Source organism: Lissotriton helveticus, chromosome 8 (assembly GCF_964261635.1).
Source record: "Lissotriton helveticus chromosome 8, aLisHel1.1, whole genome shotgun sequence".
Taxonomy (NCBI): domain Eukaryota; kingdom Metazoa; phylum Chordata; class Amphibia; order Caudata; family Salamandridae; genus Lissotriton; species Lissotriton helveticus.
This window is the reverse complement of record NC_136069.1, coordinates 389,689,150-389,708,808: the sequence shown is the minus strand read 5'-3', so window position 1 is coordinate 389,708,808 and position 19,659 is coordinate 389,689,150. Positions and strand designations below refer to the sequence as shown.

At 46.9% G+C, this 19,659-nt stretch overlaps 1 protein-coding gene across 2 annotated transcripts in view; it reads right to left on the bottom strand.

Moving 5' to 3' along the window:
- Window positions 1-19,659, bottom strand: part of LOC144771653 (uncharacterized) — a 945,479-nt gene that overhangs the window by 193,306 nt on the left and 732,514 nt on the right. For both annotated transcript variants that reach the window (XM_078656010.1, XM_078656011.1), the window contains one exon: window positions 15,239-15,260. In XM_078656010.1, coding sequence (XP_078512136.1) covers window positions 15,239-15,260 — 22 coding nt within the window. The remainder of the gene's footprint in view (window positions 1-15,238; window positions 15,261-19,659) is intronic.

The following is a 19,659-nucleotide window of genomic DNA, read 5'->3' as shown; positions in this document are numbered from 1 at the left end:
TTAAATTTTTGAGTACAACCAGGACAATTTTTAACATCTTTGAATTTTTTCGCACCCACAGTCACAACCCGCTCCACTGTAGTTCAGGTGTCGTAGCACACCTTGGTGTCGCTAGGACGCCAAGGTGGACCCCGATGATGAAGCATGTCACCACTAGGTTGGTGAGGGAGGGGTTTTAAACAAAAGGATGAATTTTTTCCTTCTTGCCAAAACCAGCCCTCCAGATACGTCTGTTCTTCAACTTCATAGGGGATACTCCTCTCATTGTTTTTGATACATTTCCTCCCAGGGGAATAGGAGTGATCTCTAGTTCACCTTTGAGTGAATAAACTCCCTTACTCTCTCTTTTGATTGTAACCTTCAAAAGGAAGCAAGATTTCCCTCACACCAGAGCCCTTGACCCTTGACCCTGCTCGCAGGGCCGGTCGCTCCACACACCGCATGGCTTCCCCCCCCGTGTGTGACCAGGACTCCTGCCCACACCGCTGCTGCCGCAGGTTCGCCGCTGCACCCGCACTCCTGAAGTATTGTTGCTGACTGCCCCCAGTGTTTTTCTCCTGCATTGTGCCCTGTTTAGTGCCTGTTGCCAGTTTATTTTGTTTATTTTGTGCTCTCCGTTACTGTTTCCCGCCTCTGTGCCACCCAGCTTCCTGACGCTGCTCCCTTGCGGCCCCGCCCCTTTTCGTTCTGTGTCATGCTCCCTCTGTTGCCCATTGGCCACCCCGCACACACCTCCCAGCTGCTCCTCCCTCCCACTTGGCCATTTATGGAGGACGCCGCGCGGTGGTGAGCTGTGACCCTTGACCCTGCTCGCAGGGCCAGTCGCTCCACACACCGCACGGCTCCCCCCCCCCGTGTGTGACCAGGACTCCTGCCCTCACCGCTGCTGCCGCGTGTTCGCCGCTGCACCCGCACTCCTGAAGTATTGTTGCTGACTGCCCCCAGTGTTTTTCTCCTGCATTGTGCCCTGTTAAGTGCCTGTTGCCAGTATATTTTGTTTATTTTGTACTCTCCGTGACTGTTTCCCGCCTCTGTGCCCCCCGCTTCCCGCTGCTGATCCCCTGCGGCCCGCCCCTTTTCCTTCTGTGCCACGCTCCCTCTGTCGCCCATTGGCTACCCCGCTCCCGCCTCCCAGCTGCTCCTCCCTCCCACTTCGCCATTTATGGAAGACGCCGCGCGGAAGCGCAGTGGTCGTGCGCAGCGGGCACGCGCAGTGGGCGCCCCAAAGGCAAGCCCGTCTGGGCCTGTCCGTGCCTGGACCACGCCCAGCACCAGAACCCCTGGACCCCGTGCCCCCCGCTACGCCAGACTGCACTACGACTCCAGCACCCTCCGCGCACTCAACACCGGACGAGCCCACCCCTGCTACCGGGCCACCCCGAAGCGCACCTAAGGACCCTTCACCTGCTGCAACTGCAGCTACACCAGCATCCAGCCCACCAAAACACCAGCCAAAGAACCCAAACACCTTCGCTGCATCCTCCTCAACACCCGCTCCGCTCGCAAGCACGCCATCGAACTCTGGGACCTCCAAGACTCCACCGCCCCCGACGTCGCCTTCCTGACAGAGACCTGGCTGAACCCCACCTCAGCACCAGACATCGCCATAGCCATCCCATAGGGCTACAAGATCTCCCGCAGAGACCGCGCCAACGGAGTGGGAGGTGGAATCGTCATTGTCCAAAAAGACTCCATCAGAATCTCAACTAACCCCGACGACACCCTCACCACCGCCCCGCACATCCACTTCCAGATTCACACCGACCCCAACACGACCCTCAGAGGAACACTCATCTACAGACCTCCAGGACCCCGACCACAGTTCAGCTACACCATCACCGACCTCATCAGCACCCACGCCCTCGCCTCCACGGACTACATCCTCCTCGGGGACCTGAACTTCCACCTCGAGAACAACAACGACGCCAACTCCACCGCCCTGATCGCCAACCTCGGACTCAAACAGCTCGTGACGACACCCACCCACACCGCTGGACACACACTTGACCCCATCTTCTCCGCAAGCCCCCACGTCTCCTTCAACCACACCACCGAACCCCACTGAACCGACCACAGATGCGTCCGCTTCACCTTCAGGAAACCCACCAGACACCACCGCACCCAACAGCTGCCGCGCCGCTGCTGGGGCAAGGTCACCGACGACCAACTGACGACCACCCTCGCCCGGAGACCACCCACCGACCCCACCGACCCAGACACCACCGCAACCAACCTCACACAGTGGATCAACGACTGCGCCAACACCCTCGCCCCCCTCAAGACCTCCACAACCAACCACACCAATAAGAAAGCCACCTGGTTCACCGAAGACCTCCGGATCTCCAAGCACACCTGTCGGAAGCTGGAGAAGAAATGGCTCCACGACCGAACACCAGACAGCCACACAGCCCTCAAGAGCGCCACCTGCAGACACCACCAACTCATCAGGACAGCCAAGAGGACCGCCTTCAAAGACCGCCTAGACAACAACGCACACAACACCAAAGAGCTCTTCAGCATCGTGAAAGAACTCTCCAACCCCAGCTCCAACACCAACGACATCCCACCATCATAAGACCTGTGCGACTCCCTGGCTGCCTTCTTTCTCCGCAAGATGACCGACATCCACGACAGCTTCAACTCCAACCCCCCCGCACCCACCACCGAGTCCACCACCCCTGCGACTACCACCCGCACCTGCCGCCTGACCACCTGGTCCAGCGTCAGTGATGAAGACACCATCAAAACCATGAACTCGATCCACTCCAGGTCCCCATCGGACTGCTGCCCTCACCACGTCTTCAACAAGGCCAGCACAACCATCGCGCCCCACCTCTGGAAAACTATCAACTGCTCCTTCGAGACAGCCACCTTCCCGGAAAGCTGGAAGCACGCCGAGATCAACGCCCTTCTGAAGAAGCCCAAGGCGGACCCCAAGGACCTCAAGAACTTCCGTCCCATCTCCCTGCTCCCGTTCCCGGCAAAAGTGACAGAGAAGATTGTCAACAAACAGCTAACCCGCTACCTCGAAGACAACAATATCCTGGACCCTTCCCAATCCGGCTTTTGCAGCAAACACTGCACCGAGACCACCCTCATCGCCGCCACTGGCGACATCAGGACCCTGATGGACAAAGGAGAAACAGCCGCCCTCATCCTCCTGGACCTATCAGCAGCCTTTGACACAGTCTGCCACCGCACCCTATCAGCACGCCTTCATGACGCCGGTATTCAAGAGAAGGCCCTGGCCTGGACCACATCCTTCCTCTCCGTCAGAACCCAGAGCGTCCGCCTCCCACCCTTTCGCTCAGAAACCACCGAGATCATCTGCGGCGTCACACACGGATCCTCCCTCAGCCCGAGGATGTTCAATATCTACATGGCTCCTCTCGCCCACCTCGCGCAACAACATAACCTCAACATCATCGCCTACGCCGACGACACCCAGCTGATCAAATCCCTCACCGAAGACCCCCACACCGCCAAAGCAAACCTCCACAGAGGAATGAGGGCCGTAGCCGACTGGATGAAGGACAGCAGACTGAAGCTGAACTCAGAAAGAGGCAAGGGAACAGCTGAAAGAGGAAAGAGAGGTGCACAAAGAGAGAAGAAGAGTGCAGAAAGAGGCACAAGATGTACAGAAATAGGCAAGAGAAGTGCACAGAGAGGGAAGAGGGCTGCTAAAAAAGGTAAGAGGGGTGCAGTAAGAAGGAAGAAAGGTACAGAAACAAGCATGAGAAGTACAGAATGAAGGTGAGGAGGTACAGAAAGAGGCAAGAGGGTTACAGAGAGAGGCAGGAGGGGTGCATAAAGAAACAAAAGAGGTGCCAAAAGAGGAAAGCGAGGTACAGAAATAGGCAAGAGAAATGCTGAAAGAAGCAACAGAGGTACAGAAAGAGGCAAGAGGGGGCAGAAAGAGGCAAGTGAGGTATAGAAACAGGCAAGAGAATTGCAGAAAGAGGCAAGAGAGTTGCAGAAACAGTGAAAAGAGATGCAGAAAGAGGGAACAGGGGTTCAGAAAGATGCAAGAGAGGTGCAGAAACAGGCAAGAGATGTGCAGAAAGAAGCAAGAGAAGTGCAGAAAGAAAGAACAGATATGCAGAAAGAGGCAATAGAAGTGCATAAAGAAGCAACAGAATTGCAGAAAGAGGCAAGAGAGGTGCAGAAAAAAGCAACATAACTGCACAAAGAAACAAGGGAGGTGCAGAAAGAGAGAGTACGAGTGCAGAAGGAGGAAACAGGGGTGCAAAAGAAGCGAGGGAAGTGCATACACAAGAAACAGAGATACAGAAAGATGCAACAGGGTTGCAAAAAGAGGCAAGAGAAGTACATAAAGAAGCAACAGAAATGGAAAAAGAGAAGTGCATAAAGAAGAAACAGAAATGCAGAAGGAGGCAAGAGAAGTGCAGAAAGAAGATACAGAGGTGCAGAAAAGGGCAAACGAGGTGCAGAAAGAGGCAAGTGAGATGCAGAAACAGGCAAGAGAACTACAATAAGTGGCAAGAGAGTTGCAGAAACAGGCAAGAGAGGTGTAGAAAGAGGGAACGGGGTGCAGAAAGAGTCAAGAGAGGTACAGAAACAGTGAAGAGATTTGCAAAAAGAGGGAACAGGGGTGCTGAAAGAGGTTAGAGAAGTGCTGAAAGAAGTAACAGAGGTGCGGAAAGAGGCAAGAGAAGTACAGAAAGAAGGAACAGATATGTAGAAGGAGGCAGGAGAAGTACAGAAACAAGCAACAGAAATGCAGAAAGAGGACACAGAAGTGCAGAAAGAAGCAAGAGAGGTGCAGAAAGAGGCAAAAGAAGTGCACAAAGGGACAAGAGAGGTACAGAAAGAGGGAATACGAGTGCAGAAAGAAGAAACAGGGGTGCAGAAAGAAGCAAGAGAGGTGCAGAAAGAGGCAAGAGAAGTACAGAAACACGCAAGAGGGGTGCAGAAAGAGGCAGGAAAAGTGCAAATAGAAGCAACAGAGGTACAGAAGTGGGCACTAGAACGGCAGAAAGAGGCAAGAGAGTTGCAGAAACAGCCAAGACAGGTGCAGAAAGAAGGAACAGGGGTGCAGAAAGAGGCAAGAGAGGTGGAGAAACAGGCAAGCGAGGTACAGAAAGAAGGAACATGGGTACAGAAAGAGGCAAGAGAGGTACACACAGAGGGAAGTAGGGTGCAGAAAGAGGCAAGAGAGGTACAGAAAAGGGAAGAGGGGTGCAGAAAGGGACAAGAGGGGTGCAGAAAAAGGCAATAGAAGAGCAGAAAGAAGCAACAAAATTGCAGAAAGAGGCAAGAGAAGTGCTGACAGAAGCAAGAGAGGTACAGGAAGAGGCAACAGAAGTGCACAAAGAAACAAGAGAAGTGCAGAAAGAGAAAATATGAGTGCAGAAATAGGAAACAGGGGTGCAGAAAGAAGCCAGAGAGTTGCAGAAAGAAGCAATGGAAGTGTATACACAAGCAACAGGAGGCAAGAGGGTTGCAGAAAGAGGTAAGAGAAGTGCAGAAAGAAGCACCAGAAATGTAGAAAGAGGTAAGAGAAGTGCATAAAGAACCAGAAATGCTCAAGGAGGCAAGAGAAGTACAGAAAGAAGCACAAGAGGTGCAGAAAGAGGCAAGCGAGTTGCAGAAACAGGCAAGTGAGTTGCAGAAACAGGCAAGAGAACTGCAAAAAGTTTCAAGAGAGTTTCAGAAACAGGCAAGAAAGGTACAGAAAGAGGGAACAGGTATGCAGAAAGAGCCCATAGAGGTGCAGAAACAGGCAATAGATTTGCAGAAAGAGGGAACAGGTTTGCTGAAAGAGGCTAGAGAAGTGCTGAAAGAAGTAACAGAGGTGCAGAAAGAGGCATAAGAAGTGCAGAAAGAAAGAACAGATATGCAGAAAGAAGCAAGAGAAGTGCAGAAAGAAGCAACAGAAATGCAGAAAGATGCAATAGAAGTGCAGAAATAAGCAAGAGGGGTGCAGAAAGAGGAAAAAGAAGTGCACCGAGAGACAAGAGAGGTGTAGAAAGAGGGAAGACGAGTGCAGAAAGAAGAAACAGGGGTACAGAAAGAAGCAAGAGAGGTGCAGAATGAAGCAAGAGAAGTGCATAAACAAGGAACAGGGATGCAGAAAGATGCAAGAGAGGTGCAGAAACAGGCAAGAGATATGCAGAAAGAAGCAAGAGAAGTGCAGAAAGAAAGAACAGATATGCAGAAAGAGGCAATAGAAGTGCATAAAGAAGCAACAGAATTGCAGAAAGAGGCAAGAGAGGTGCAGAAAGAAGCAACATAACTGCACAAAGAAACAAGGGAGGTGCAGAAAGAGAGAATACGAGTGCAGAAGGAGGAAACAGGGGTGCAAAAGAAGCGAGGGAAGTGCATACACAAGAAACAGAGATACAGAAAGATGCAACAGGGTTGCAGAAAGAGGCAAGAGAAGTACATAAAGAAGCAACAGAAATGGAAAAAGAGAAGTGCATAAAGAAGAAACAGAAATGCAGAAGGAGGCAAGAGAAGTGCAGAAAGAAGATAAAGAGGTGCAGAAAAGGGCAAACGAGGTGCAGAAAGAGGCAAGTGAGATGCAGAAACAGGCAAGAGAACTGCAATAAGTGGCAAGAGAGTTGCAGAAACAGGCAAGAGAGGTGTAGAAAGAGGGAACGGGGTGCAGAAAGAGTCAAGAGAGGTACAGAAACAGTGAAGAGATTTGCAAAAAGAGGGAACAGGGGTGCTGAAAGAGGCTAGAGAAGTGCTGAAAGAAGTAACAGAGGTGCAGAAAGAGGCAAGAAAAGTACAGAAAGAAGGAACAGATATGTAGAAGGAGGCAAGAGAAGTACAGAAACAAGCAACAGAAATGCAGAAAGAGGTCTCAGAAGTGCAGAAAGAAGCAAGAGAGGTGCAGAAAGAGGCAAAAGAAGTGCACAAAGGGACAAGAGAGGTACAGAAAGAGGGAAGTTGAGTGCAGAAAGAAGAAACAGGGGTGCATAAAGAAGCAAGAGAGGTGCAGAAAGAGGGAAGAGAAGTACAGAAACACGCAAGAGGGGTGCAGAAAGAGGCAGGAAAAGTGCAAATAGAAGCAACAGAGGTACAGAAGTGGGCACTAGAACGGCAGAAAGAGGCAAGAGAGTTGCAGAAACAGCCAAGACAGGTGCAGAAAGAAGGAACAGGGGTGCAGAAAGAGGCAAGAGAGGTGGAGAAACAGGCAAGCGAGGTACAGAAAGAAGGAACATGGGTACAGAAAGAGGCAAGAGAGGTACACACAGGGGGAAGTAGGGTACAGAAAGAGGCAAGAGAGGTGCAGAAAAGGGAAGAGGGGTGCAGAAAGGGACAAGAGGGGTGCAGAAAAAGGCAATAGAAGAGCAGAAAGAAGCAACAAAATTGCAGAAAGAGGCAAGAGAAGTGCTGACAGAAGCAAGAGAGGTACAGGAAGAGGCAACATAAGTGCACAAAGAAACAAGAGAAGTGCAGAAAGAGAAAATATGAGTGCAGAAATAGGAAACAGGGGTGCAGAAAGAAGCCAGAGAATTGCAGAAAGAAGCAATGGAAGTGTATACACAAGCAACAGGAGGCAAGAGGGTTGCAGAAAGAGGTAAGAGAAGTGCAGAAAGAAGCACCAGAAATGTAGAAAGAGGTAAGAGAAGTGCATAAAGAACCAGAAATGCTCAAGGAGGCAAGAGAAGTACAGAAAGAAGCACAAGAGGTGCAGAAAGAGGCAAGCGAGTTGCAGAAACAGGCAAGTGAGTTGCAGAAACAGGCAAGAGAACTGCAATACGTTTCAAGAGAGTTTCAGAAACAGGCAAGACAGGTGCAGAAAGAGGGAACAGGTGTGCAGAAAGAGCCCATAGAGGTGCAGAAACAGGCAATAGATTTGCAGAAAGAGGGAACAGGTTTGCTGAAAGAGGCTAGAGAAGTGCTGAAAGAAGTAACAGAGGTGCAGAAAGAGGCATAAGAAGTGCAGAAAGAAAGAACAGATATGCAGAAAGAAGCAAGAGAAGTGCAGAAAGAAGCAACAGAAATGCAGAAAGATGCAATAGAAGTGCAGAAATAAGCAAGAGGGGTGCAGAAAGAGGAAACAGAAGTGCACCGAGAGACAAGAGAGGTGTAGAAAGAGGGAAGACGAGTGCAGAAAGAAGAAACAGGGGTACAGAAAGAAGCAAGAGAGGTGCAGAACGAAGCAAGAGAAGTGCATAAACAAGGAACAGGGATGCAGAAAGAGCCTAGAGAAGTGCAGAAAGAAGCAACTGAGGTGCAGAAAGAGGCAAGAGAAGTGAAGAAACACGCAAGGGGGGTGTAGAAAGAGGAAAGAAAAGTTCAGATAAAGCAACAAACGTACAGAAGTAGACAAGAGAATTGCAGAAAGAGGCAAGAGAGTTGCAGAAACATCTAAGACAGGTGCAGAAAGAAGGAACAGGGGTTCAAAAAGAGGCAAGAAGGGTGGAGAAACAGGCAAGAGAGGTGCAGAAAGAGGGAGCAAGTGTGCAGAGAGAGGCAAAGGAGGTGCATAAAGATAGAACAGGGGTGCAGACAGAGGCAAGAGAGGTCCAGACAGAGGAAAGGGGAAGCAGAAAGAGGCAAGAAGGGTGCAAACATTTGCAAGAGAGGTGCAGAAAGAAGCAAGAGGAGTGCAGAAAGTAGGAACAGAGGTGCAGAAAGTAGGAACAGAGGTGCAGAAAGAGGCAAGAGGGGCGCAGAAAGAGAAATGCAGAAAGAAGCAACAGAGGTGCAGAAAGAGTTAAGAGAGGTGAAGAAACAAGCAAGAGAGGTGCAGAAAGAGGGACTAAGGGTACAGAAAGATGCAAGAAGGGTACAGAAAGAGGCAAGAGGGGTGCAGAAAGAAGCAACAAAGGTGCAGAAAGAGACAAGAGAACTGCAAAAAGGGACAAGAGAGGTGCAGAAAGAGGCAAGATAGGTGCAGAAAGAGGCAAGATCGATGCAGAAAAAAGCAATAGAGGTGCAAAAAGAAGCAAGAGAAGTGCAGAAAGAAGCAACAGAGGTATAGAAAGAGGCAGGACGGGTGCAGAAAGAAGCAAGAGAAGTTTTGAAAGAGGCAACAAAAATGCAGAAAGAGGCAAGACAAGTACAGAAAGAAGCAAGAGAAGTGCAGAAAGAGGCAAGAGATTTGCAGGAACAGGCAACAGAGGTGAAGAAAGAAGCAAGAGAAGTGTAAAAAGAAGCAAGATAGGTGCAGAAAGAGGGAAAATGGGTGCATAAAGAAGCAAGAGAGGTGAAGAAATTCTGTGAATCCTGCTGTCTTGCGCAGGGAATCTTGGACCCCTCTCCCATTCTTACCAGGATGTCAGTTGGCCCCCAACCTCAGTGCACGACCCTGACTATAAATCCATCGGCGCTTAAAGTACCACACATCAAGGGGGCATTAATGAAGGATAATAAACTATACTTCTAAGAAAACGTTGGCTCGGTCAACTCAGCCCAAATCCTGCGGGGTGCATTTGGTGCGGTGGTGAAGGGGAGGGCCCTCGCTCTGATGGTGGGCTACAAGAGGGAACTAACTAAACACATAGATCAACTTTAGGCAGATATCCTCCAGAGGGAAATGGCACTAGCACAAACCCCGATCACAATGCGCAGCAGTCGCTGGCGGTCATGAGACTAGACTATATACAGCTCCTCACAGAGGCAGCCAAGGCGAAATACAAACCAACCTGTCATAAAATATATGAACACGGGGAGAGAACAGGCAAGCTCCTTGCCTAACTTGCAATAAAAAAGAACAATTATCAAGATGGGGGCACGGAGGAGGAAATCCAATTGGGGATTTGCAACATCCAATCGGGCAAGGCCATGGGACCTTATGGGTTCCTGATTGAATTTTGTATACCAATGGCTTCCAACGTATCCCCCTATTTGTGCCAAATGTACCTTGAAAGTTTTGGAGAAGGGATGCTGCCAAAAGATATCAGACCAGTCTCAATTGTGGTTATCCACAAACAGGGCAAGCCTTCTGGTGATTGCAAGGCATACAGGCAAATTTCCCTTCTTACAGTAGAAGCAAAAATACTTGCAAAATTACTGGCCAACAGACTCATCCCCCTTATCACCGGTCTGATACACCCAGACCAGTCAGGCTTTATGCCTGGCCAGAATACCTCCCTGAACCTACGACAAATAAACGGGGTACTGGGCAGACATCACACAATCAGGGAAGATGCAGCCCTACTGTCCCCCGATGCCAAAATGGAATTTAATACCACTGAATGAAATGTTCTGTTTGCGGTCCTGGAGAGAATGGGATTTGTATACAACTTCATAAAGTGGGTTCAACTACTATATGCCTGCCCGATCACTCATGTTGTGGTGAATCGACATACCTCCAGACAGTTCCAATTGGGAAGGGGAACCCAGCAAGGTTGTTCCTTATCGCCCCTAATATTTGCCTTGGTGGTAGAGCAACTAGCAGTCTGGGTGAGGGGAGACCGACTGATCCTTGTACTCAAATGGACAGAGAATCACAAAGACTGCAACTCTGTGTACGCGGACAATATTCTGTTATACATGGCCTCTACATCTATCCTTGATCATATCCTCCACATTTACTGCATATTTGGCAATCACTCAGGGTATTCAATGAAGGCCAAAATCTCAGCTATACATACTGTGGGGGCCACCGCCACGTACTCCAAGAGAATATGACATCCCTGTAGGGCCAGAGGGCTTCCGCTATTTAGGTATACATCACGACTGCCCCTGCCCAATTTTGTGAAGCAAACCAGCAGGAACCTTTGAGACGCTTCCGTGCCGATGTCAAATACTGGCGCTCCCTCCCCCTGACTCTTTAAGGACATGCAGCCCTTTTTAAAATCCTGGCGCTGCTGCGCTTTCTTTATGTGTCGCAAAACACCCCCGATGGAATCCCTGACTCCTACTTCACTAGCATTGACAGTGCCGTGCACACACTGCTGTGGGATGTCCGAGCACCACGAATTGCCATGAAAAAGTTATCAGCGGGATGGTATGATTGGGGCATTGCACTACCTGACCCCAGGTTAGATTATCAAGAATCTCAGCTGGTCGCGATTAATCATTGGGCACACGGGGACCATGGGGACCCGAATATTGGCACAACAGAAACACACTCGCGACACCACTCTGGTCACACAAACTGTTGGGTCGTCTGAGCGAATGCCCCGCGTTTGATACGAGGGACCTAATTGGCATCTCAACGGTGGGGGACATGTGGAATTCAGGGGGACTGGCCACTTTCACAGACCTCCAGAAGAAATATGAGTTTGCGCAAGCCAAAACATTTAGATATTTACAGATTAGCCATGCGCTCAAAACAGTGCTGCCAAGGGGCGACTCACTTGCAGAGGCCTCTCCAATAGAAGATAGGTTAAAACTTGATCCCATGAACAAAAAGGACATATCCCCCAAGTTAAATAAAATTGATCAATAGCCACCCGGACCTTTTAGTGTGTCTGCGGCAAGACTGGGAGTCGGAACTGGGTGCACTCGTGGTGGACGATTGGCGCGATGCCTTGACCTCCTCTAGAGAGGTGGCCATCCCCAGGAGACTGCGTCTGGTCCAACTTAGGATCCTGCATTTAGCTTATCTGGCTGCGGAAGATTTAGTCAAAATGGGCAGATGGTTGGAGCCTTCTTGTCTCAGACTATGGGGTCCTTTTTTCACACTATCTGGGAATTTCCAGTTATCCTGTCTTATGGGACGCTATTACTAAAGAAATGGAGAGGGCTGGGGTAAGACGGCCTCCCCAAAACGTTGCCTACTAAATGTGCGGAATGCCACAGGCCTTACACAGACTGAGAAAACATGGGTCTCGTTGGGATGGGCCATCGCAAAATGGAACATTGCACAGAAATGGGGCGCAGGAGCGATGCCTAGTATTTGTGATTCGGCAGTCGCAATGGATAGAGCCATGATAGCTGAAAAGGATGTCTTCAAACACAGGGGATGCCCCAAAAAGTGGGATCGCAAATGGGGTATGTGGAATAAGTACAGGGGGATAGATGTTTGTCTCCAACAGTTGAACTGCGACGTGATAGAATGAGACTCGATGATACATTTACTACCGAATGGTCACTTCTGAACTTAGGGTCATGTTACTAATGTAATGTTGATCAGCTCACCATGATTTTATACCTAATTGATAACATTGCTTCAAAGCATTGCTTTATTGTTGGTTATGTTTCATCAATAAAACAATTACAAAAAAAAGTGAAGAAAGGACCAGAGGAAGTGCAGAAAGAAGCAAGCGGGGTTCACAAAGATGCACAAGAAGTGCAGAAAGAGGTAAGAGAGGTGCCGATAGAGGGGGCAGAAAGAAGCAAGAGAAGTACAGAAAGAAGCAACAGAGGTACAGAAAGTGGCAAAAAGGGTGCAGAAGAATAAAGCAAGAGACATGCAGAAGGAAGCAACAGAGATGCAGAAAGAAGAGAGGTGCAGAAAGCGGAAGAGATGTGCAGAAAGAGGCAAGAGAAGTACAGAAAAAAGAAGAAAGGTACAGAAAAAAGCAAGAGAAATGCAGAAAAAGGAAGAAAGGTGCAGAAAAAAGCAAGAGGAATGCAGAAAGAGGCAAAAGAGGAGCAGAAAGAAGCAAGGGTGGTTTGCGCACCAATAATACCAATTTAACACCCACATTTAGCAATAAGTAACAAGGGACCATTCCAGCCTAAGTCAATAACAATCATCCATGGCAGCTAAGGATGAAAAACGGTTTGTGAGTTCCAGCGGACGCAGAACTGGGTCCAATTGGCCTTGAGCCATCCAATTATAGCGGGTGGATTAAAAGACAAATTAGGGCGAACATTCCTGCTAAATAGATTTGATGGTGTGCATCTGTTGCATGGGGCCCTAAATGCATTTGCCATATGGTTACGTTCTGCTAGCTCGGGTTTATAAAAAAAACAAGAGGTAGGGCCATGATGGTTGACATAGGACCCAAACAGCCGGAGATCAAATATGTAGCCAAAACCCTTTCTACAATGTGGGGTCTGTTAAAAATATTTATAACTCTGTCGCCCATACAGGACTTCAGAGAGCCACCTATCCAGTTAACTCTTTGCACAATGTTAATATTCTTCTCCACTCTCCTACCCAAGGTGGTGTTACAAACTGTGGAGCTTGAGTATCAGTATGTTTCCAGCAGGGCAGGACCTTTGATGAAAGTGTGACTACAAGGCCTCCCTCCTGCACTCCAAGCATTAGGCTTGTTCCATTTTTAACACTTAGAAGTGCTTGAGACAAATTGTTTATATGTACTCACGTCTTGGGGGGAAGTAACTTTATTACGTTCCACCCTGATGAAAGCCCACACCTATTTATGCCAGATAGGAAGGGATGAAACATGTTGGTGCTGAATTTAGGGTCATAGGATCATCACATTCTAACACCCGTTTGTATACATTTTAACCTTCCCTCCCACTCCATTATTAAAGATTTCTTTAAGAGTGGATGAGGAATTTTATCTTTAATGGTAAGCCCCCTTTAAGTGCTCCCTGAAACACGGTTGAGCCCACCCTGACCTTTAGGAGTTAGGGTGAGCCCTATGATGAAGCATGTCACTATTAGAGTGAGTGAATGCTATTAAAAGAAAAGAGTCTTTTTCCCTTCCTACCCATAACAATTGGTTGGTTATACTTATAATCCTCTCCGGAATTTTGTTCTTGAGATTATTACCATCACACACCTAGGAACCCCCCACCCACTATTGGTCGCCTCTTGGTTGCTATCCCCTAGCTCTAGAGGAAGTAACAACTAAATCAATGAAAGGACATTCTTTTAGTGAAAGGTGTTACAAGATAACCAATGTAGGACTTAATTCTTTAGTTGTAAAAAATCCTCTGTAGCGCCTTGGGGGAAGGGTCGGCACATTCTCCAGTATCACAACATATGATGTTGATTCTTCTGGCAAATGAATGACAGACAAATTCCTCTAAGGGGCCTCCCCTCCTCCATGTATTTGCTCACTTAATAGATTACCCTCCAAAACAGGTAGATCCCGTATGACTAGCCTTTCCCATGGCTATACTGAAACCATCTGCCCAGCAGGATACTGCAGGTAAAATCCAGGGGATCCAGGGTGAATGTGCAGACATTTTGTATCGTGGCGTTTTGCAGGGCTAGCCAACAAGTTTTCCGACCCGCTGTGGAATGTATTAATATAATAATTTTGTGTGATATGTTTACACGAACATGGTTGATTGACAAGTCCTTCTTTATTCCAGCCACTCCTTCACCTGTAGGAAGACCAAAGGGTGGTCTTGTAATTTACATCTCTCTTTCAGTGGATTACAAGATATCTGTTCTGTCTACAGCTAGTGGAAAATTGCGCTCTCTATGCTTAGTGGGGGACGCTGTGGGCTCACTGTTAGCCGCTGGGGGCGGTTGTGTAATTTGATGCTGATTGTATCTCCAAAAAAATTCAATCTTCAATGTTTTGCGCAAATATGATTTTCTTTATTCAGACTTTACATTGGTTTAATGAATCTAATCCATTTAGTTGTAAATCATTTCTGTTATTTCATTAAACAAGCATTCCTGAAGGCATTCCCAATGCATTTCGTGCACAGTTGTGCACTTCTTCAGGGGAAATCTAAATTAAACATAAATCTCAATGAGGATCCACACCCTGGATCAATAACAATAGAAATGATTTCTGTACGTCATAACTGTGTAATGGAAATGATTGAAAAACGATAAAGTGCTTGTTCAGATGTTAATACAGTGTGCACGGCAGGTAAACATAGTGTTAAGAGTTAAAATGCCAACATCAGTGATCTAATAGCGTGGCTCGCGATCAGAATAATGGTCTGTTACTCTATCATTATAATCAGGAATCTAGTAACCTAGATACCGATGTGCGTGATATGGTTCTTAACAGGGATATACTGAAATGTGAGACCAAACCTCGTACTCCGAGTTAGAAATTAGAGTTATATCCCAAAAATGTTGCGTATCTTGCGTATCTAGCTTAATGCTACTTTTGTTCAGCAATATGGAACCTAGCTGGGTGGAGTCTGCACCACAGAATAAAATGTATTCATTAAATAATAAAAAAATTACATATCAATATGTGTTCCATCATAGTTTTCTGCTCTGACAAGATAGTCCCACAGAAGGTGTGTGTTCTTTACAGCACTATTATAAGTATTATACAGCCTGTCTTAGAACTGTGATACATGGGAGATTTGTACTACCCTGCACTCCGACCACCACTAGGCTCAGACTAGGCTGAAAAAAAAGCTGGCAAAAGTTGATATTTGTAACATTTTGTAACAATAACAGGGTTAATACACTTACCAGCTCTCTTTGATAATGCCAGCTGGAAAAACATATATATAATTATTAGATATAATTATAAGCACAACAATGATATTACACAGGCATTATATTTAATATACATATCATTCTCCAGATAAAATGCTTCCGATGGTGCATATAAAGTTACAATCAATCAACCAGGATTCATAAAGTGTGGCAAATCACCCATGAGGGTCTTAAAGCGCTGGAGTTGCTAGTTGCTTCGCAGTGCTCTGTTCATTCAAACAGCCATGTAAGCAGTGAAAAATGAGGGAAAATCAAAAGTAAGAACTCAGAAAAACGGGTGGAGAAAGGAGAAAGCAGTAACAAAAATACACAAAAGCAGGAGAAAGCACTCAGAAAGACAGGGGAAGGGAGGAGAAAGAAGAATCACAAGGCGAAAATAGGAGAAAGCACTCAGAAAAGCGGGGAAAGGAAGGTGAATGCAGTAAAAAAAAATGATGTAAAAGTAGGAGAAAGCTCTCAAAAATGGGGGAAAGGAAGGAGAAGGCAGTAAAACACGGCAAAAAAAGGAGAAACAACTCAAAACAACTAGGAGAAAGGAAGGAGAAAGCAGTTAAATGAGATAAAGCAGGAGAAAGTACTCAGAGAGATGGGGAGGAAGCTGAACGGTGCAACATCATGGGAGAGTTGTGCCTGGAACCACCGCAGTTTATGTAAATTATGGATTGGATGGTTGAGAAACGCCCCTCAGCCAAGAGTTAATAGAATTCTACTATGCCTTTGAAAGCATTTAACATAGCGGCTGGACTTTTTCTCATTCATGATTTGAATGATCATATTGAGAGCAATTACTAACATACAGTCCCGCTTCACTGCTCTGATGTAGCTGAGTTCTAGTTTACGTGAGCAACCCCCCCCCCCCAAAAATGGCTTCATAGCCATCTGAACCTTGATACTCTTGTTAATGCTACATGGGCAGAACAATAGGAAAGTTCTTGCTTCCTGGAAGAATATTTCCGTTAATACCCCTGCACCTCTTTCCACAAACTCATGGGAGTAAATGACAGCAGAGTTAGCAATTACTTTGAGGCAAACAACCATGCATCGCACCCACTAGTGCTGTTAGCTCAATTTCTTTCCTCTTGCACTGGATGACAGTTTCTATTTATCTATTCCTGAAATCCCAAACCAAATAGACCTTACACATGATTTTTGTCTAATTTGTCTGAAATTCCACCTGGAGGTTTGGCTGCCAAGTTGCTATTTTCTCACGTTGCAAGAATGCTGTTGTATTATGTCCCTGCAGGATCAGTCCCATCCACTTTAACGCAGGTGGCCATCTTTATCCACACACATGACATTGACATCCTTTCCTATGCTAACGTAACATCCTATCCTATGCTAACAACATACAACTCATACCCTTCCTCTCACACAACATCCACAGCACACAAAACAAGTTGACCACCTGCATGACTGAGAATAATAACTGGGTGAAAGTGAACTGCCTCAAACTTAAAATTGACAAAAGAGAAATCATCATCATTGATAACAAATTGGACATGACTGCACAAGTCTATGCCATAACTGCTTCTTGTTTGCACACCCTGAAGATGTTGAGGAAGAGTTTCAAATGGCTCCCAAGCAACACTAAAGAAACACTAAAAAAAATGTATCTCTAATGCACTCGTCACTAGCAATCAGGACTACATGATCATCCTCTATTCCAACTTAGTAGCCGAAAAGAAGACTACAAGTCATTCAGAATACAGCAGCCAGACTCATCCTCAACCTCCTACGCAGAACACATAGCACACCATACCTCATAGAGCTCCACTGGCTCCGAGTACACAAACACACTCAGTTCAAATTTCTCACACACATGTTGAAAACATCAACCAACTGCCCAGAAACCCCCTCTCTGTAAGACTCTGACATGCACAGGGCCAGATTCGGAGGACAGGCCTTCTCATACATCTCTCCTAAATAGCAGAATGACATCCCACTTTAAACCAGAGCCTATTCCTGTTTTCTTGTATTCAGCAAGATGCTGAAGACCTGCCTTTTCAGCTAAGTGAATGACTTTGATAGATCTTGACACATACACCTACTCAGCGGCATAATAATCTCATGGCTGTTGGTCACTTTCAAGCCAAGCAGGCCCACGCAAAGTGGCATCGCCCTTGTGCCCCCTTGCAAAACGCAAAGGCAACACAACATATTGGTCTAATATGACCCCTCTGAGTGTTGTCTTCCCATTGGGCCTGTATCTCTTTTTTTCACTTTTTGTTGTCTGTTGCCTATTTCTAAAAAAAGGATACCTATTTCAAGCATGTAAATCTAAGTGTTAGTCACAGGGAGTTTTTAATCCTTCCATCCTTAGCATGATGGTGGGTGTGGAGGATGTGGGGGTGCGATCGGGTGCACTAAAGCGCGGGTTGAATGTGACCCTGACTGGGAACATGTTGTGCCTCTGTATGTAGCCAACATATTGCTATATCTAGCTGACCTATATCAATCGGTGGTCCTTGGCTTCTTTTCAGGGCTGCATGTCAACAGGCACAAATCAAATGTATTCCCTCTCTCTGGGACACTGGCAGACACAGCCTGGCATTATTCCCTGACGCGCCAACCAATGGGGGTTAAAATACTTGGAAATATTTTTTGCCAAAGACCAAAACCTCTTCCTTGTAGAAAACCTGGGAGAATCTTTAACTTGAATAAAAGTGGGCTGGAATTAGCTCTCCCTATCACTAATGTGAAGAGCAGCGCTCTACAAAATGATTTACCTCACAAAGCTTCTTTATGTTCTACAAAACAGTCCATTCCAAATCCAGAGGAATTCTTCTGGGGAGTGGTAGCAGTAAGGCAGGGTTTATCGTTTGGGGATGGGACCCCGAGAATAGCTTGGACATCCCATACAAGGATACCGCTGGAGGTCGCATAGCCCTTGCCGACCTCCGTTTATAATATTATGAAACCCAATTGCAGGCAATCAATGACTGACCTTCTCTTCTCAGCAGGAACAATCAGTGATAGTGGACAGAAGTGTAATGGACCCAGAAGGATCTGTCTGGCGTCCATCTGATAATAAGGATTTATTTTCGCTGTCAGTTCAAATGGCAGTAGTGTTTGAGTCTTGGCACAATGCTACAAAAGCCCTGGGTTGATAAGGTAGATTGAAATTAGAAACCCCACTATGGGCCTCTGGCTGATTGAGGAGGCTATGGGCTAATGATGACCCCTCTAAATGGAACATGATAGGAATATCCGCTGTAGGGGACATGTGGAGGGGTCAAATGATGATATCATGCCTGGTCCTTAAAGATCAATATGAATTGTCATGTGGGCAATGTCTGAGGTACCAAACCTGCGCCACCTCCTTCAACCACATATAGAAGCCTTGAGAAGGGTCCTGGATGAATCACTCCTGGATTGAAGAGTTTATAAATGAATTAATTAATATTGGGATTTGTAGAGCGCACGGCTACTGCTAGAATGTCCCACTGGTAGACCCAAGCAGAAAGGAGGAAGAATCAACTTAGTCTTTGAACAGGTGGGCTTTTCGTTGTTTACGGAAGGTCTAAATGTCAGGCATACTTTTCAGAACTACCAGGAGTTTGTTCCAGTGTTTCGCAGGTAGTACTAAGCAGGGCGAGCCTCCTTATTTGTTTGTCTGACAGAGGGGATACATAGCAGGTGGGCTGTTTGAGACCTCAGTGACCTAGCAGGGGGTCAGTTTGTCCTGTCCTGTCAGTATTTAGGGTAATTCATGTGGAAGGCTGAGTGTGCTACCATCATTCCTTTGAAGATAACCCTCGTTTTTACAGGAAGCCACTACAGCTGGCTTTGGTAGTGGGATATTGAAGTCCATTTAGACAATTTGTTCCTTTTGAAGTTTTTGGATGAGATAGTCTGATATGCCTAAATATAGGATAATTGCATAGTCAAGTCTTGAGAAGATCAGAGCTTGTACCATGGTTTTTTTGGCTTCCCATGGCAGACATTTTACGAATTTCCTTAGCATCCTGAGAATCCAGCAAGAGGTTTTGATTACAGCAGCGATCTGAGGCTGAAGGGATAAGTTAGTGTCTATATAAACTCCTAAGTTCCTTGCCATATCGGTGGGAGGGTGCTGTACAATTGGCCGGCCAGGCACTTGACCCGCCGGGAAGGGGATTGTTGCCAAATAATATAACCTTTGTTTTATCAGGGTTGCATAGCAGGAAGTTAGTGTTGGGGACCCCACTCACCAATCATTCAGTGTCTACACTATACTCAACCCTTCTACAGAATAGCATCCCCCCATTACATCACCTCCAAGAGAAGTGAGAGGGAGACTTGGGTAGCCTGGAAGACAAGCAGCATGTAGGTACCCTTTGGAGGTGGCCATATTGGCCTACTTCACCTGATTGAGACTGTTTCACATGAGTAGGGTGGACTCAAATCGATGTTTG